At 48.2% G+C, this 20,995-nt stretch overlaps 1 protein-coding gene across 1 annotated transcript in view; it reads right to left on the bottom strand.

Annotated features, from left to right (window-relative positions):
• Positions 1-20,995, bottom strand: part of LOC139753116 (uncharacterized) — a 63,845-nt gene that overhangs the window by 17,937 nt on the left and 24,913 nt on the right. The window contains exons 3-6 of the mRNA XM_071669204.1: positions 8,736-8,910; positions 3,183-3,560; positions 2,374-2,513; positions 1,383-1,468 (exon numbers count right to left, since the gene is read on the bottom strand). Coding sequence (XP_071525305.1) covers positions 1,383-1,468; positions 2,374-2,513; positions 3,183-3,560; positions 8,736-8,910 — 779 coding nt within the window. The remainder of the gene's footprint in view (positions 1-1,382; positions 1,469-2,373; positions 2,514-3,182; positions 3,561-8,735; positions 8,911-20,995) is intronic.

Raw genomic sequence — 20,995 nt, 5'->3', positions numbered from 1 at the left:
ATTATCCCTCTCCTTTACTGCCTCTCCTTTTGGCAGTCCCGCGCGGGCTTGAGGGGAGGGGGGGCGAAGGAGAGGCACGGACGTCGGGGGGGGGGGGGGGGGGGGAAGAGAGAGAGAGAGAGAGAGAGAGAGAGAGAGAGAGAGAGAGAGAGAGAGAGAGAGAGAGAGAGAGGGAGAGAGAGAGGAGAAATGAGAATTGGCCACGTCGGCAGCGAAGGAGTGGAACAGAAGAGGAGGAGGAGGAGGTGAGAGAGAGAGAGAGAGAGAGAGAGAGAGAGAGAGAGAGAGGGGGGGGGCAGTGGCCCAGCTGATGAACAGGAGTGTGGAAGTTAAGTGGGTTAAGGTGGTGGACACAGCAAAAAAGGACTGTTAAGGAAGAGGGAGCGTGAAGGAGCAGGAGGTTTGGAAGGATGCCATGAGGAGTGGAGGGATGAGGGGAAGAGATGGGTCACGGTAGGGAGCAGGGGAGGATATGGGAGAGATGGGAGGAGGAGGGGGACGGCGGTGGCAGGTGAAGGTGAAGGCCTGGTCATCTTCTTCATGGCTTCAGCGTCACAGTGGAGAGGAATCGCTGGAGATCCTGTTAGCTGGTCAGCTGATGAGCTCTTACGAGGATACGGAAACACGAGGAGATAAAGGGAGGACGAAAGGAGGAGAAATGAAAGTGGAGGACAAGAAGGAAGGAGAATAAACGAGAGAGAATAAGCATTCACGAACTAACTACATGTGGAGCAGGAGAAGCAGTCTGACCCGTGTGTGGCTCCACATGGATCAGACATATGGAGAGGACGACCACATAATAACAGGATCTAGATGTTAGAATGGGAGGCACCACGGTGTTGGGGAGGTGAGGTGAGGTGAACTACTGCTGCCTGTGTCACGTTTGAGCCGTAGTAAACCCAGGCGCCCCAACATTCATGTTCCTATTATAGTTTCCACACAGGGAGTCAAGGCCATTAACTTCCTAACTGGTTAGCTACTTACGATGATTAATCAGTCTTCAGAGTACACGAAAAAAAAAAAAAATTCATCACCCCAAATTACTTAAAAACACTGACCTGAATAAACGACATACATAAAATGCAGATGACCCCGAAACTCTTATTTCGTGTTTTGTTGACAGTAATCATTACCCCGTAGGCTGTGTGCTTTGATGTGTGCCACTACGTGAGGGTGATATTGTCGTTATTCAGGTCGGGCTGGAAGTCCACCTAAGTCTGGTGAGTCCACCTGTGTGGATGGATCTCTCGTCGAGCAAATAAAGTGTGTGGCTAACCTTTTGTCTTCCTTGGTAACAGAGGATCCTGGCCGAGGGTCGCCGCCAGCGACACCTCCCTTGACCCCCAAGTGACCCACGGGGGTCCAGGGTGACGTGTACGTACCTTAGCGTTGTGCACGGTGCAGTGGAGCGCCTGGTTGTGGGAGTCGTACAGGAGAGAGAACTCGACCGTGCCCATCTCGGCCGCTCCTGCTGGGAAGGAGGGAGGGAGGAGCTGGGTGAGGAGGAGGAGGAGTGGCACAGATGATGCTGCCTGCTGCCTCCTTCAGGTGGCAGTATACATCCTCGCTGATGATCATCATGCTACCTGCTCCACTTGCCAAGGAACACCATATGCGGGTGCCAGTTCACGATCAAGAATCAATCAAGACCTGAACACCAACCATTCTCACACACTGCGTTTAGAACGGCACAAATGTATATACATGAAGCGAATGATCGTGGAGAAGACTTAAGGATGCCATTCAAATGGCAGGTCATGGTCGAAAATTCATATATAACAATGAAATCATTTAGTTCTCAGTAAGTATTAGCGACCCACAATATTCTGACTGAATCCTCCATGATCTTATGTAACTCATACACACGATTATCCAAGTCGTAGGAGCCTTTCTTGTGCTCTCTGCATTAACAAACACACGTATGGACACTCACACCCTCACGTGCATGCACTGACGCATCCACTCACGGACGCATCCATGCACGTAAGCGATCATGCACGGACACATCCATGAACGGACGCAGCCACCCACGAACGCATCCACGCACGGACTCAACCACGCACGGACGCATCCATGCACGAACTCATTCATGCACGTACGCGATCATGCATGGACGCATCCATACACGGATGCAGCCACGCACGAACGCATTCATGCACGTACACGATAATGCATGGACGCATCCATGAACGGACGCAGCCACGCACGAACGCACTCCTGCACGTACGCGACCATGCACGGGCGCATCCACACACGGACGCAACCACGCACGAACGCATCCATGCACGGATTCAACCACGCACGTAGGCATTCATGCACGTACGCCTCCATGAGCGTCGAGCAACAGTGGAGGGATGCGTGCGTAGTACTGACCGACGGTGGAGGCTGGGGAGAGGTGAGCGGTGCGGTCCTCGGGGAAGACGTCGTCCACGCTGCTGCTGGTGGTCGTGGTCACCTCGTCCCGCGTCGACGACTCGCGAGAGAGCAGCGAGTCCCGGGAGTCCCGGGATCCTCTGGTGGCCGGGATGGGACCGGTGGAGAGGAAGGACGGAGGGGAAAAATGGGGGGAAAAAAAGAGAGAAGGGGAGGATTGGAAAGTGAGAGTGATGAGGAGGAAAGGTGAGAGACGACCCACAGGAGGAGGAGGAGGAGGAGGAGGAGGAGGAAGAGACAGGGAGGCAAAAAGGGAGAGTAAGTGGATCGGCGAAATGTAACGGAGGGAGAAAAGGGTGGAGGGAGACAGCGTGAGGAACACAAGGGTGGAGAGAGAGAGACAATGAGGGAAGCACAGAGGTGGTGGGAGACACGGGGAGAGAGAGACAGGAGGTGAGGGAGATAAAAAAAAGATAAAGTTATCAATCACAAAAGCTATAACTTCATGTAACTGTCATTTCTTCATATATCTAACGTTTTATATATATATATATATATATATATATATATATATATATATATTCTTTCTTATACAGAGAACGGTAACTTGGAGGATGTAGACTGGACACCGTGCAGCGGGGAGGACCCAACACCTTGCCCTGTGCTACCCCACTCCGCTACCATCTCCTATACTTCAAAAATTCTTTATAGGATTATAAGGATATAGAACTCTACTGCAGGGTGTGTGTGTGTGTGTGTGTGTGTGTGTGTGTGTGTGTGTAGGGGTGAGGCATGACCCACACACCCACCTGGAGTCGCGGGAGTCCCCAGCGTTCCTGGCCAGCCTCGGGTGCCGCCGGTCCTCGCTGCTCCTCGAGGCCTCCGACTCCCTCCTGGAGCGGAAGCCGTTCACGGTCGGGGAGGAAAGCCCCGCGCCCCCGACGTTCGTGCTCCCGCTGCTGCTGCTGCTGCCTCGGTTGGGCGGCAGGGGCGACGGGTGCGGGCTGCGTGGCGTGGCGGCGGGCGTGGGCGTGGTGGCGGCGGGCGTGGAGTGGTGGTCGGTGGCGGCGCCCCCGGTGCTGGGGGTGCCGGGGGCGCTGCCGTCTGCCTCCCCGTCCTCCCGGCTCTGGTTGGGGGAGTCGCTCACGGACGAGTTGGACCCGCGACCAGAGTCCCGCCACGCCACCCTGCACACAGTCATGTGGATCGTATGAGGACATGACACAGAGATAGAGAGATAGATGAACTGACAGACAGATAGATAGACACAGAAAGATGAAAAGATAGAGATTGAGATAGATAGATAGATAGACAGAGATAGATAGAGATAGATAGATTGATAGAGAGAAAGAGAGAGAGAGAGAGAGAGAGAGAGAGAGAGAGAGAGAGAGAGAGAGAGAGACGAAAGACACAAGGTCACTTCAGATAAAAGAGATCGTCTCTCTCTCTCTCTCTCTCTGCCCTGGAGTGCCCTCCCTGAATCCCCCACCACCCCCACCTCCCTCTCTGTATCACTTCCTCCTCCTCCCTCTTCCCCTTTCCCTACCTCCCCGAGGCACATCCCTCCTCCCTCCCTTACTCTCTACGGTAAACCCCATCCCTCCCTCACCCTTTCTCACTACCTTGTGGCACGCCCCCCCTCCCCCCAACTCCACTCTCCTCCTCACAAAATCCTCTTACCACCTCTCTCACGCCTACCCCGGCCTGGTCCTCCTCAGGCCTCCAACATGTCCCAAACATTTTCCTGAAGGAGGCCTACTCCCTGGGCCTCACAAGTGGGCTGCCTCCTCCTACTTGCCTTTCTCATTGTGGCCGACCGATCATGGAGCTGACAGATTATTCCCCAGCCCCTGGCCATCTCGAGTGACAGGAATATATATATATATATATATATATATATATATATATATATATATATATATATATATATATATATATAATATACATTTTTTCTTTCTTTCATACTATTCGCCATTTCCCGCATTAGCAAGATAGCGTTAAGAACAGAGGACTGGGCCTTTGAGGGGATATCCTCACCTGGCCCCCTTCTGTGTTCCTTCTTTTGGAAAATTGAAAAAAATGAGAGGGGAGGATTTCCAGCCACCCGCTCCCTCCCCTTTCAGCCGCCTTTTACGACACGCAGGGAATACGTGGGAAGTACTCTTTCTCCCCTATCCCCAGGGATAATATATATATATATATATATATATATATATATATATATATATATATATATATATATATATATATATAGAAGGTATTAAGCAAAAAACGTCTAAATGAATCAGACTTCTTCGTTCTTCGGATGTTTTCTTTTAGACCCCGACTCTTAAATACAGTAAAAGGATAAGGTAAGACGAAATGTGGAACAAAAATCCTTCAGTTTCGCTGTTCCAGGAAAAATCATAATTTCCCAGTTCTTCATGGAACAGAGAAACTTATTTTTCTATGGAACAGAGAAACTTATTTTTCTATTTCTTTTTTTTCTGAAATCCTGTGCACCTTTCCGGTTTCTGTTCCTTTAATTAAGAGAAAGTCTATGTCCCCCACACGGCTTCCATCACCTGCAGGATTCGAACCCAGGCGGGCTCGACGCTGGGCATCAAATCTCACTAAACTCCTTACTGAAACACATGGTTCTGACGACGTACTGCAGTCGACCACCAAGACACGTTCCACCGCCTCACCAACACAAGCAAGCAAGAACTGAATAATAATTCAGAAGTTATGAAGGCAAACGAAGTGAAAATGTATGGCATTCGTGAACGCTGCCTGCAGAGGAGGGGCGAGTATACTAACCCCACCTCTATGGGTCTGGGGGTCAGTTAAACACGTGCAGTACGAGTGATATGAATAAAAAAATAAAGGCCAAGACTCGTGTTCAGCGAGTGTCGCGAGAGGAGGTTAACGCAGGTGACCTGTTCATCCAAGAGGGTGCGTAATGGTGGGGTTTGGCGCAAGAGCGTAATCAAGTGAGGGAAGAGGTCGCGAGGCATACGCTTTGCTCCAGTGGGGGACGTGTTGTACAGACACGTGAGGCACACTGGGTATAGGAGGTCAGTGCAGTGACCCTCCGCTTCCCTCCCTCAGAGGGAGGGACGGCAACGACAGAGGGGGATAAAAAAAAAAAAAGACATGCAATCTCTGGGCCATCAACCCTCACACGAAGCGATTATGCTGTCGAGAACAGACGGTGCGACCGAGCCATCCCTGGAACAGACTTGCCAGATGAGGGCGTCTGGAGCAGTAGAGAGAGAGAGAGAGAGAGAGAGAGAGAGAGAGAGAGAGAGAGAGAGAGAGAGAGAGAGAGAGAGAGGGGAGGGGCGAGCGCCTCCCCCCCGAGGACTCCTCCTCACTGGGGGCCTGACGGCCTGGAAGCAGCCCTTACCCTACAGCTCGTAACACCAGAACCCCGGAAACGTCAGTGGCTGCAGCCACAGGGGGTCGTCGTGTCCTTATACCCACACCTTCCCCTCACCTCCACACTGCCTTGGCCTCAGCCTCGAAGTGACCCAGACCCACTCAGGACCTGCACCAAATCCTCAGGCTCACACTTGAGTGTTACCGACGCTGCCGGATGCATGCGATCCCGCTAGCCAACAGCCTCACGCAGGAGCGCAAGCATCGCCACAAATAACAACATCCAATGCTCTATATAAAGTGGAACAAAGATGTAATCCATATGCCAAACATCAGGTCATAATAATATATAGAAAAAATAAAAAAAATAGAAGCTCTGGTGTTATATAGGACTTCACAGTGTGTGAAAAATGGATGTTCATATTCGTTTACAGTCCTGCCAAAAATTTTTTTTTTCCTTTTATTAAACCATCGTCGCCATTCCAGCATTCCTGTCATATGTGTCACCAACAACGCATCATTGTACTCAACTGTGTTGGTTGTGGGCGTTTGTGTAGCCACATGTATCATACTTCACCCAGCCAGTTGTCTGTCACGTGGAAGCCAGCTGTCTACATGAGACACATGTGTAATATTTCAACAAGCCAGATGTCTACATGTGGAAGCCACAAGTATAATAACCCAAGCCAGTTGTCTACATGTGGAAGTCACAGGTATAACCCAAGCCAGCTGTCTACATGTGGAACTCACAAGTATAATAACCCAAGCCAGGTGTCTACATGTGGAAGTCACAGGTATAAATACATATCCAAGCCAGTTGTCTACATGTGGAGACCACAAGTAGAATACTTCACCGAGAGAAACTGTCGACGTGTGTACGGCAAACTGAACAATGCTTGACTGTAACAGAGGCAATCAAAACAACACAGGAGAAGCCTCTGCGTCGCACATCCCCATCACTGGTTTACAGATCCCATCTGACGCCTCACCTACGTTTTGTATGCAAACCAGAGTTTCCTTTGCTTAATGTCCCAGCGAGGCACAAGTGGTCGGTCGTGTCAGCCGGACACTCTCTCTCTCTCTCTCTCTCTCTCTCTCTCTCTCTCTCTCTCTCTCTCTCTCTCTCTCTCCACAGACACACTCAACTATGCTCACCGCACGTATTCAATCAACTCTATCGCCGGGACACACACACACACACACACACACACACACTCATCTATACCAGCGCGACGCAAAAGATATATATATATATATATATATAGAAAAAAAATTCTACCTGGACAGAACAACGAGCTAAAATCATATCAATTTCCAGGCTATTGTATAAAAACTTGTATTTCTAGTAAAAAAAAATTAAAAAAAAAAAGGGAGGGGAGGAGGTGAACAAAATGGCCAATTCTTTCTAGTGGGAATGTTGCAGTGTATAGCACTGTCATGGTCCGTACGCAGCCAGTCTGTGTCACTAGAGGGGACGTGTTGCCAAATATCTGAACTCTCTCTCTCTCTCTCTCTCTCTCTCTGCATATATATATATCAACTGACTGTTATATTTCTCTCTTGTGTCTCCCCTGATGATGTGATTATTACACGAAAGTGCACTTGGGAACTTTTCTGCAGTTCCTCACTCGAATCTGTCAACCGCATCATCAGCATATAACAGCTGACTCACCTCCCAGCGCCCTATATCACCCTCACTCTCTATACAGACTTGTATACCTGCTCCTCTCTCTCCAAATCCCTTGTGTTTCCCTCACCCCCTCCTCAGCTAAAATCAAATCAAACAGCCATGGTGACATCTCACACTCCTACCGCAGACCCGCCCTCGCTTGGAACCACTCATCCTCCTCTCTACCTACTCGCACCCACGCCGTCCATGGACGTGTGTCAAAGTACATGACGGAACGAACAGTGGGATAAAAAAAAAAAAAAAAGAAAAGGGCGAGGCTGGGGGGAGCTGTCCCCTGCTGTTAACGCCTCGAAACAGCCATCCTTCTTCCCCCACGTAAACTACCCCCGACCGTATCATAATGAGTTCCCACCCAAAACCACTCTCTCTCTCTCTCTCTCTCTCTCTCTCTCTCTCTCTCTCTCTCTCTCTCTCTCTCTCCTTCAGAAACTGCGGCGGGCAGATTACAAGTGAGTTGCCAGGACCAGAGGGACGCCCGAGTGCAGTTTCACACGAGATTTAAGTGCAGCTGTAAAGTGTCTTTAAAGTTTACGTCCTCTTTACACCTTCAGGTCGCTACACGACTTTCACTCAAGTGAAGGAGGAGGAGGAGGAGGAGGAGGAGGAGGAGGGGGAGAAATCTCCGACGCCTCGGAGACCATCTCGGTCTTTGTCTCTTCGAGAGAGAGAGAGAGAGAGAGAGAGAGAGAGAGAGAGAGAGAGAGAGAGAGAGAGAGACTATCCCTTCTCTCTGAAGCACGGCAGCCTCCCCACCTCTCTCTCTCTCTCTCTCTCTCTCTCTCTCTCTCTCTCTCTCTCTCTCTCTCTCTCTCACATAGAACTTGCCCCTCCCGCCCCCCTTGGTGGAGCCTGGGGTCTCCTCCCTCTAAGCACCGGGGAGGCGAGGAACCAGTTGACCTTGGGAGAGAGAGAGAGAGAGAGAGAGAGAGAGAGAGAGAGAGAGAGAGAGAGAGAGAGAGAGAGAGACCTTTTGCCAATAATGTTCCTCCTGGCCCACCCGCCAGAGATTCCGTCCCATACTGTCCCATCACGTCCTGTGATCACTTATGCTGTCCCATACTCTTCCATCCCGTCCCACGATCTCCTATCCCGTCCCATGATCCCCTTAACCACGTCCTATACTTTCCCCATCCCGTCCCATGACCCCCCCGGTTCTCCCGTCCCATTCCACGATTCCCTCATCCCGTCCCATTCCACGATTCCTTCATCCCGTCTCATTCCACGATTCCCTCATCCCGTCCCATTCCATGATTCCCTCATCCCGTCCCATTCCACGATTCCCTCATCCCGTCCCATTTCCCATCTATCTCACCTGAGGAGTGGAGAAGGGGACCTGTCGATGGCCTGGTCCCGACGCAGCTCCGAGCGGGGACTCAGCTGGTGGGGCGAGGGGGAGTAGTAAGGGGTGAGGAGGAGGGAGCCCACGTCCCCGCCTCCCCCGCCGCTCTCCCGGCTCGGCGCCCGGCTCAGGTCACGCTGGGTCACCGCTGGAAAGAGAGGAGCAACAGCTTCAGGAATGTCTTGTCGCTCACTGCCGTGGTGTGTATCCGTCTCACACACAATGGCTATAAGCAATACCTGTTTCCTGGCGCTACCACGCTGACGCGGGAAACGGCGGTCAAGTATAATGAATAAATAAATTAACATATATATATATATATATATATATATATATATATATATATAGAGAGAGAGAGAGAGAGAGAGAGAGAGAGAGAGAGAGAGAGAGAGAGAGAAGGTATACAGGAAGCGAGTGTACATAAGCTACTATTCTATTCTTATTTCTTTTGTCCTCTGTGTATCTACACTAATAAAAGAATTGCATTTCCTTGAGGCGAAAATAGTTGCAACAGTCATACCTAGCGATGCATACGTGCCGTGTTCTTTCACCATTTTCCAATGTACACAAGGGGTAACTCATGTTTCTATCCTTCCTTCCTTCTCTCTCTCTCTCTCTCTCTCTCTCTCTCTCTCTCTCTCTCTCTCTCTCTCTCTCTCTCTCTCTCTCCCATCCATCCATTCATATCACCTGTCAAACGTTCTCCTTTATAATGACTTCTCTAACTGTTATTTCATCTTTTATTATCTAACCTTCTCCCGTTCTCTATCACAGACACACCCAGTTCCAAAAGGATAAACATACTGCCTTATCATCATAAATCAATTCATTTAATTAATTTATAAGGTGTTGTGGTTTGGAAGGGGGAACAATATTGTCTTCTTAAGCCACCAGTAACCAACCTTTTAAAGGGAGGCCTCAGTAGAAAACGGACTATGGGTATTCCCATTTTCTACGAGGTTTAGTCCGATGGGGTGCGAGAGAGAGAATCAAAAAAAATAGAAAATGAGTTGATAATTGAATCTGCAAGTGAAATTCATATCAGCCATTTTCTAACACGTAACCAATGAATATTAACGGCGAAAAGTCCGCCCCTCCTCACGAATAAGGGAATCGACGCGCATAACATCCAGTTAACAAGAGATGGTTGAGGGTAGACGGTAGGATCCTACCCAACAAAGGATACGTTGAGAATCGACGGTGTGGTTCAATTTCGCGGGTGGGCCCCTGAAAACGTTCATACTTATAGAAAACGGGATGAGTCTCTTTCTATGGGGGAACTTCTCTATCCTTTTTATCATGTCTTCAAGACTTCGCCAGAGCTGCTCTGTCCTCTATATCCTATCGACGACTGTTTAATTAGGCGGGTGGGCCCCCTGAAAATGTCCATACTTATAGAAAACGGGGTGTCTCTTTTTTTATGGGGACCTTCTCTATCCTTTTTATCATGTCTTCAAGACTTCGCCGGAGGTGCTCTGTCCTCTATCATCTAATTTCGCGGGTGGGCTCCTGAAAATTTTCATACTTATAGAAAACGGGCTGAGTCTTTCCATGGGGGAACTTCTCTATCCTATCTATCATGTCCAAGACTTCGTCGGAGCTGCTCTGTCCTCTACATCCTCGTGTAATGTCTTCTTGTATTTCCCATTCTGACTGCGTTGCCTAGTTCTCTCTTCTTCCTTCGGTCTGTCATCTCTGATGTTCATAAGCCCACTGAGCTCCTTATCTACAAAGTTTCTTAGGCATCTTTAGGATTCAATACTCCATGGTGATCACAGACTTTACTTACGTTTTGATATACCATATCTGTCGATTCTCTTTGTCTTCTTTTTCTTAAGAAATCATATTCATCCTCTAGTATCTGTGTGTGTGTGTGTGTGTGTGTGTGTGTGTGTGTGTGTGTGTGTGTGTAAGCACAAGGATCCATGTGCTCACACATACACACACACAAACGTAAACAACACAGGCTTTCACATACGGAACACACACAACAGGGCAATATAGACCCTAACACACACACACACACACACACACACACACATACACACACACACACACACACACACACACACACAATGGTCACATCCATGTATGAAACATTTCCTGAGCTGTAATCCATCATATGACTGATCACTTTTTCCTTCCATAAGCTCTCCCTCGGAAATTAATACACCGCCAATAATAGAACTGTCGAAATTGAAACTGGTCGCATCCCCTGGTTATTTCAGTCCTGATTTTGTTTTTCAAGGCTGTATATACAGGTTGGATGAATGGTACACACAATCAATACCCTCACAAGTGAGTGTATATATATATATATATATATATATATATATATATATATATATATATATATATATATATATATATACACACACACACACACAAATGTGCGTGTGGTTACTTATTTTCAATTCACTATTTGCACTTTACAGGGAGTGAGTTTTACACTTTCCATTATCATTCTTAAATTCATGTGTGTTGTGTTGTGTTGTGTTGTGTGTGTGTGTGTGTGTGTGTGTGTGTGTGTACAAAAATCTATTTCTATCACTAGTTACGAATTTACGGCATTCAATAACCCACGTCCCGTGACTGGTGGCCATCTGGTCCCAACAGACGAGCAGGAGGATCATCTGCACCTCAAGCGGTGGGTCGTCTTTAAGCCAGGGGCGAGGAAAAAAAAAAATACAAATCTGAAGCATTAAGAATGGAATCTACGACACAGGAGAACACGTAGTGTCAGGGAAGTGCAAGTGAACGTCAAGGAAATGAGAGAGGGAAGGAAGAGATGAATGTACGAGGGAATATATGACCAGGGGAGAAAAGATTTCAAGGGATGAGAATGATAAAAGATTCGGGTGTATATGCAGGCGAGAGAGAGGGAAAAAAAGCGATGCTCAATACGTGGGGTGGAACAATTCCAAGAAAATAACCATTGGATATTTGGGATGGTTTTTATCATGATGATGAATGAGGTGAAAACAAGAATATGATAGACACAGGGAGATTGGGACCAAGAGGAGACCTAATGAAACAGAAGACAGATGAAGACTGACAAAATATGGTATGATTTAAGCATGAATAAATGTTCTTAATCCCACGTAGCTCTATAGGCGACCGTAAACGCAAAAGAAGTCAGTATTCCTTACGTAAACTAACTTTCTACAATCAAACTTAAAATGTAGGTGAAATGTAACGTGATGAGGATATTTTGGTCGTGGCTACGATGAACAAATTAAGAGATATGTAGCGACTGACACAGGTCACCTGAACCTGTGGGTAAGGTCCTCTCTGGCATTCCCATCACACACACACCACAATGTCAACCCCAGTTCATCAGTACTTCATCCTACGTCCTAACGTATGCATCCTAACTGCCCTAGTCGCAGGTCTACGTACGGATCTGTCATGACGAGTGAACTTCGTGTGCGATGCGATGTTCCACCTTAGAAAAGGAGTGATGAACTGAAGTACAGGCGAGAACAGCAACCTTGAGACGTATCCAGACTTTCTCTTTAACTGGCTTACGGCCCTCCAGGGTGGAGGTGATCGTTTTAATGAGGGTGGAGGAAGAGGTCCTCTCCTCCTCCTCCTGAGCTTCCAGCACCTCCTAGGTACGTTCCCAAGGGAGGAGCTGCTGCTGAGTAGGTCTTCCTTCCTCACTTCTGGGACAAGGCTGCTGACATCACTCTCAAGTCTGTTAATGATTCAACTTTGGGAGCGAGACAGGAGGACTTCCGTCACAAAACTTCGCCAAACATGAGGAGCCATGTGTGTGTGTGTGTGTGTGTGTGTGTGTGTGTGGTGGGGGGGGGGGGGAATCTCCTCCCCCCACACTCTTCTTCATCAGCCATCGTGAGAATCCAGTCGTCCTATTCAATGAAACACAACGGCCTTGTACGAAGTGCTGAATTGGGGTCCCTTCGGTGAATATCAGCGCTACTGCCAGAGACTGCATTTTTTCTTTTTGTGCGTGATCGTGTGTCCAGTCCACAGAGGAAAACCCAAATACATAGTTATACACTGGATATAAAAGTCTTGATATACACAAACCGAATATCTTCAGGCCAGAGGAGGATCATGCCTGGACCTCTGTCGGTGAGCCTCGAATCCCTTTACAGCTGTTTGAATCCTTGCTGGATGTTCAGTGTGCCCAGCACGGCTACTCGGGGGTGTCATAAACTGGTGACCGATTGCCAGATTAAACACATGAAGGCGGGGGTCTTCACGAGGGCGAACGAGGGCTAGAAGACAAGTGCTTTACACACTCGCCTCCCTCCCGAGTTACCACCGGGTAACGAGCGTTATCTCTAATGACCATCATACATCATTATCACCATCCAGCTCGTGGTTATACAATCCGTCAGTCTAATAAAATCTTATAGTTTTCCCCCCCTCACCTTTCCTTGTCATTCTCTATGATATCATCTCCACCGGTGCTAGGACTCATTTTCCCTTATGGTTCTCTTGTTGTCTGTATACTATCTACCACTCAATGGTGACGTGTGTTCTGTGTATTGTAGATTTCCCCGGTTCCACACACACACACACACATATACACACCCACGATTCACACTGGGGGTGGCTCCGTCGTCCCACCTTCACATTAAGTTAACCCGACACCCGTTAATTCACTACATCCCTTGCACACCACCACAGTGCCCCCCTAGGGAAGATTAACTGCGCCAATTTTCTGTCCTTCCAATTTGTTCCGGAATATCGAGTCTGTTCAATTTGTTCTGGACGTGGTTCACTGTCGCTCGTTCTGTAAACATATCCCCGTACAGTGAGCGAAAAACAAAAACAGGGGACGCAACGTATCATAAAACTACAGAAGTGAAATATCAAACAATGAAAAAAAGTATAAAAAAAATTGCCACTACGATATAATCGTTCAATAACGTCTAGTTTATCTTTTAGTCAGTGAGCGAGAGGAAGTTGAATATTATACAAACATAATATATATATATATATATATATATATATATATATATATATATATACAGAGTCTTCATCATGGACCATCAGTCTACTCCTATGGGGATATACGCAAACATTTGGTCCCACATGCGTGTGTACTACGCCCAAGGAGGCATCGTCGCTGGCGTAAAGTTAATCATAACACAGGAAGTGCGTCCCTGATGGCTTCCCTCCCTCAGGGCGAGATCTTCTTAAGAGAGCCTACTTGAGGTGGTCGAGCGGGTACTCGCGCCGCCGCCACCTGTATACATCATCTTACAACCTCACTCGAGGGAGGACCCGCCACCACAATTCTTAAGAAGCAGCCTAACGAAGTCCCATCTCCTCACACAACTCCAGCCTACCAACACTTCGCTCGACCCCATACACCACCACCATTGGCAATGTTCGCAACTGCCATTCATAACTACCATGATCTCTCTTCACCTCTTCTTCCCACAGTGTGAGGTCGCCAGTGAGCCTTAGCTTCTTCTGTGATCACCAGAGGGAGAGCTCCCTCTGGGCTGGTGTCCTCCAGTGTAGAAGACCCTTAACTTCATTCTCGACCAACAATCATACATACAAAACATTAAACACACTCGAGCACTGAGGGCGGAGTCAAAACATTACAGTGACGGACGAGACACGGAAAAAATTAAATCATAATATCCATTTCAGAATCCCATCCCCCCAAGACCTGTTGACGAAGGCGGCGTGAAGGTCGAAGCTATTAAGCGCTGCGTGACGGACCTGGTGAGGAGGGTGAGGGGTAAATCCCCAATAGGCGAGAGGCACCACACGCACACACACACACACCTCTTACCTCCGCCTGGTTGGGTCAGACACGCAACGCTACCTTAAGTTACCTACATAACCACCATCCTCAAGGCTTTCCCACTTTCATGTACTCTTGGGCATTTCGACAACGCCCTCGCCGTGCTCCTCAGGCTTCAAAACCAGCAAGCTATGAAGCCCCACCTCTAACTACTGTACTGCCATTACTGAAAAGTGCTTTATCAAGTACATTATTAATATTGAGACGGGTGTCTATAATGAGGAAGGTGTCAACAGGTCATCCATTGAGGCAAATGTGATAATAATAATAATAACAATAATAATAATAATAATAATAATAATAATAATAATAATAATAATAATAATGCATATACTTGAAGACAATATGGATGACTACATACATACTTTAGGCCAATAAGAATATAATTGTGTGCAAACTTTTGGCCAATCAAGATGACTCGAGTACATTAATCTAAAGCCAATCAGGAGGATATAATTTCATCCAGTCACGGCGGCACTACTCCGGAGGACACATTCAGACGAGGTCCACAGACGCAGAACAATACAAAGAGACTTTGCGAAGGAATGGAAAGTGCAGGTCAGCATTATCTACGGGTCAGTTCACCAATTTATATGACCACAGGCAGTTCACTACAGATATATGTAGGCCTCTGATCACCCCCACAGAAGTGTGTCATTTGCTCTCATCACCCCACAGGTGTATGTCATGCGCTTTGATCACCCCACAGGTGTATGTCATGTGTTTTGATCACCCTCACAGGTGTGAGGCATGTCCTCTGATCACCCTGCAGGTGTATGGCATGTGCTTTGCTAACCCTACAGATGTATATCATGTGCTCTGCTAACCACCACAGACGTATGCTATGTGCTCTGCTCACCCCCACATCATCGCCGCCCAACACCCCACCTCTTCGTAACACACGACACTAAACACCTCAGGACAACACAGCAGAACCAACAGCGGGAGGTCACGAAGGAGAGACATCTTCGATAAAATATGCGCAGGGTCCGGCCGCTGCCCAAGCGTTGCCCTGCATAATGACATGCTCAATTACGTGCATGGCTGAGTCAACAAATGAATTCCACCGAGTTTTTCTTTTTTATTGGTGACAATCACAGAATAAACAGAGACCTGGGTGAGGGACGGGGATTGTACTGATGGACAAACGGACGTACGGATCAACGGACGGACGGACGTACTGATCAACGGACGGACGGACGTACTGATCAACGGACGGGCGAGTAGATCCACTAACAAAGGCACCCTACTTACCCTCTCCCTCGTTACTCTTGACGCTCCGTCACGCGCGCCTGTCAAGACCCAGGGGGGGGGGAATGGACGGACGACGGAAAAGCGCAAAGCTTCATCAAGTGAGGTCAACACGTCCAATAATGAGACAGGAAGGTAAATCAAACTCCATCAAGAGGGAAGGAGGTGAGACAATTTACCCCATTCCACCCCGTCACACATCTTCCAAGGCCAGTACGGTGAGCAAAACCAATCAAGGGACGGAGTTTAAATGGTGGTGGTGGTGGTAAGGGGGAAGGTTTCAAGCCAGTATAGCTTGGAGAGAAGGAGTTTAGGGTAACCAGTGTGGAAGGGGGGGTGAGTTAGGGGAATCAATTTTGGAGAGGGAGAGCTTAATGAATTACCTGAGGTTGTGTGGGGAGGGAGAGAGAGTGAGCGAGCATTCATTTGGGTAACTAGCTTGTGAGGTGGGAGTAGCGGAGATTAAGGTAAATAAACTAGGAGGGAGGATGAAGATAGGTAGGTGGACTCTCTCTCTCTCTCTCTCTCTCTCTCTCTCTCTCTCTCTCTCTCTCTCTCTCTCTCTCTCTCTCTCACACACACACACACACTCACAGACACACACACACTAACCATACGAGAGGTCCCACGACTCCAAGGACAATATCTACCGTGGCATTTAAAACCATAAAAAGTACAAATACAGGAAAGAGAAAAAAAAAGAGGATCACATCCCATATAATGTCGAAGGGTTGTGTGTGTTGGGTCCACGCGCTTCGCCTCCTCTTCATTAACGATTTGCTTTCTTCCCCAATTTACCAGATGCGCTCCCGCCCTGACTGGCTACCCAATACTACATTCTTCTCTCAAATCCGTTCCATACTCTGGGAAGGCTGGAGGACGGGGATTAAACATCTGGACCTGAGAGGGAAGGGTAGAGTAATACAAGTGGCCTGGGAGGGGAAGGAGGGAAAGGGGGTAGGTTATATAAGCAGCCGGGACAAAAGGGGTTTAGGACTTGAAAATGTTTTCAAGACCAGTGAGGTTTATGCTCTCATGAACGCTCACGGGGTACCATCCTTTGTGATGTATAACAGACGATATCTGATGATTACACGAACAAGACCAATGAAATGTGTACAATACGTCAAACAATTTGAACATATCCAGCGTATGGAGGGTCGACATGATGTAAACCATCTTCCCTGTACTGCATGGAGGGTCGACATGATGTAAACCACCTTCCCTCCACTGCACGGTGGGTCGACATGATGTAAACCACCTTCCCTCCACTGCAGGAAGGGCCGACATGATGTAAACTACCTTCCCTGTACTGCAGGGAGGGTCGACATGATGTAAACCACCTTCCCTCTACTGCATGGAGGGTCGACATGATGTAAACCACCTTCCCTCCACTGCACGGAGGGTCGACATAATGGAAACCACCTTCCCTCCACTGCACGGAGGGCCGACATGATGTAAACCACCTTCCCTCCAATCCACGGAGGGTCGACATAATGTAAACCACCTTCCCTCCAATGCAGGGAGGGTCGACATGATGTAAACCACCGTCCCTCCACTGCACGGAGGGCCGACATGATGTAAACCACCTTCCCTCCACTGCACGGAGGGCCGACATGATGTAAACCACCTTCCCTCCACTGCAGGGAGGGCCGGCATAATGTAAACCACCTTCCCTCCACTGCACGGAGGGCTACCATAATGTGGCCCATTCGTTCAGTGCTGTCTTATATAGACACACACACACAAACACACACACACACACTCATTCACATACAGGCACATCTCAATTTTCTTTTCCCTCTTTTCCCATTCTTTACCTTTTGAGAAGTGGCCATTGTCGCTGTATGGAGGACGTACGCAGGACATATCCAGAAACAAAGACGATGTAGATCACTCCCTCGCTCTTTGTCCTGAACGTTCTATGCCCCAAGTCTGCTCCAGCCTCTCTCTCTCTCTCTCTCTCTCTCTCTCTCTCTCTCTCTCTCTCTCTCTCTCTCTCTCTCTCCATCCTCCCGTGCCTCTACCTCTAACTCCTAACTTTCTAAATCGCTACCATCACGGCATCTACACCTAAGTACCTCCAAACTTGACCGTCACAGCAATACCAATGGTTTCGTTATATATATATATATATATATATATATATATATATATATATATATATATATATATATATATATATATATATATATATATTCCTATGAGTCCACGGGGAAAATGAAACACGAAAAATTCCCAAGTGCACTTTCGTGTAATAATCACATCATCATGGACGCCATTTGGTAAACATGTTTACATGTTTACCAAATGGCGTCCTAGCTTCGTCTCTTCGATGTATATCATCTGACTGTTATATTTCTCTCTTGTGTCTCCCCTGATGATGTGATTATTACACGAAAGTGCACTTGGGAACTTTTCGTGTTTCATTTTCCCAGTGGATTCGTAGGAATATCTTGATCACGCGCAAAATTGTGATCCTTTCCAATATATATATATATATATATATATATATATATATATATATATATATATATATATATATATATATATATATATATCACTTTACTGTAATCATGATTCTCTTAACGCCACATCCTACTCCTAATCATCCCGATCATCGCATTTAACCATGGCTTGTCAACGTAAAGCCATGACACTTAAATGGTCGTAACAATCGCGTCTTCCATACCAAACGCTGACGTAAAACGCGTAAATCGTAAACCCTCACCAAAAGCTGACGTAACTTCATCCAAGGCGTATATCGCCGACCCTCACGTAAACCTAAGCTGACCGACGATGGAGGACAATAAATATGAATTAGGATATAAAGAGGATTCAACCACAGAGTCTCTCTGTGCCCCTCTCGTCAAAAGCAATCCAAGCGGCTTGGCCAGCGAGCACGCCAGCCAGCGAACACGTCAGCTAGCGAACCAGCCAGCCATTCCCGACGATCGACCTCCTCCCCTCCCTCCTAACCCCTTTTCCCGTTCGCTGGGTTCGGATCCCTTTGTTAAATATAGGTTATTAAGGTCACGACAACGGCGACAGACGAGCCCCTGGTTTTCAATGGGTCTCACAGGATAATGAACGCGCCGCTCCCCCTCTGTCGTAGAGGTAATTTCAGGATTACCATTTTCTATTTCTTTAGAGAGAGAGAGAGAGAGAGGGTTTCAACACACACACACACACACACAAGCACAGGCCTCACGAGGCAAGATAAAGGGCGCCATCTGGAGGCAGGTAAGGAGATAGGTAAGGACGATGTATATATATAGATATATATATACACACACACACACACACACACATATATATATATATATATATATATATATATATATATATATATATATATATATATATATATATCCTCCCTGGGGATAGGGGAGAAAGAATACTTCCCACGTATTCCCTGCGTGTCGTAGAAGGCGACTAAAAGGGGAGGGAGCGGGGGGCTGGAAATCCTCTCTCATTTTTTTTTTTTCCCCCAAAAGAAGGAACAGAGAAGGGGGCCAGGTGAGGATATTCCCTCAAAGGCCCAGTCCTCTGTTCTTAACGCTACCTCGCTAATGCGGGAAATGGCGAATAGTATGAAAGACATATATATATATATATATATATATATATATATATATATATATATATATATATATATATATATATATGACTCTTACATCGGCTTTACCTATGAAAGCAAGATACATTTATACCTTCGTCTCCTCCTCCTCACAATACCCTACAACTGTTTCTGAACGACGTGTCTTTTTTTTGCGTGTGTGTGGGTGGACTCTGGTCCGGGAGTCTGACACAGCCGACCCCTGTGTCTCGCGTATTGACTCGAGTACTGAAAACATCGCTTTTGGGAAGAGGAGAACCTCCACCTCCTCTTCTTCTTCTTCTTCTTCTAGGGATTTCATATTCCGTGTCGTCCGAAGCCGGCAATAAAATGCGGATTGAATACGTAGCTCTGGGCAAATAAGTCTCTCCTGTGAGAGGAGGAGGAGAGGAGGAGGAAGAGGAGGAGGAGGAGGAGAGGAGGAGGAGGCGGAGGAGGAGGAGGAGGGGGAGGAAGCAATATCCTGTGAGGGGGGGAGTACCTAACTACCCACAAGAGTACCCATGTATGTGTGTGTGTGTGTGTGTGTGTGTGTGTGTGTGTGTGTGTGTGTGTGTGTGAGTGAGTTAGTGAGTGAGACTCAGAGAGTGAGGGAGTGAGTGTGTGTGTGTGTGTGTGTGTGTGTGTGTGTGTGTGTGTGTGTGTGCGTGCGTGCGTGCGTGCGTGCGTGCGTGCGTGCGTGCGTGTGTGAGTGAGTTACTGAGTGAGACTCAGTGAGTGAGGGAGTGAGTGAGTAAGTGTGTGTGTGTGTGTGTGTGTGTGTGCGTGCGTGCGTGCGTGCGTGCGTGCGTGCGTGCGTGTGTGTGTGTGTGTGTGTGTGTGTGTGTGTGTGTGTGTGTGTGCGTGCGTGCGTGCGTGCGTGCGTGCGTGCGTGCGTGTGTGCGTGCGTGCGTGCGTGCGTGCGTGCGTGTGTGTGTGTGTGTGTGTGTGTGTGTGTGTGCGTGCGTGCGTGCGTGCGTGCGTGCGTGCGTGCGTGCGTGCGTGCGTGCGTGTGTGTGTGTGTGTGTGTGTGTGTGTGTGCGTGCGTGCGTGCGTGCGTGTGTGCGTGCGTGCGTGCGTGCGTGCGTGTGTGTGTGTGTGTGAAGGACAAGACAGCAACCTGGGGCCCGGCGAAGAGAGAGAGAGAGGGGAGGAACGGGACTACTGCAGTGCTGGGTTAATGCGCCACACGCCGCTGTCGCTATGGCCCTTTCCCGACATACCCAGGTGGTGGTCGTACCTACGCAAGGGCCGGCGGGCTGCCACAGAGAGAGAGAGAGAGAGAGAGAGAGGAGAGGGGGCGCATAAAAAGACCTGGTCTTCCCGGGGTGGATGAGAGCGAGGCTGGGCGGAGGGCGGCCGTGAAGCCAAGTTAACTGCCGGGCAGGTTATATGGTAAGGAGAGGACCGACCCACCCCCGCGGAGGGCGTCGAGAAGGCCGGAGTTAAGGTCCGGGTTTGGAAGTTAGGGCAGCCGGGTATAGGTAAAGGGGGGGTGGGGTGAGGTGGGAGGTCTTACTTTGGCGCACGATTCACTTCCGTCATTTACATATGAAAGCAACTACTCCTCCCGATCTCTCTCTCTCTCTC

Source organism: Panulirus ornatus, chromosome 14, assembly GCF_036320965.1.
Source record: "Panulirus ornatus isolate Po-2019 chromosome 14, ASM3632096v1, whole genome shotgun sequence".
Lineage (NCBI taxonomy): Eukaryota > Metazoa > Arthropoda > Malacostraca > Decapoda > Palinuridae > Panulirus > Panulirus ornatus.
Note: the sequence above shows the minus strand (reverse complement) of the source record. Positions and strands in the feature narration are given on the sequence as shown.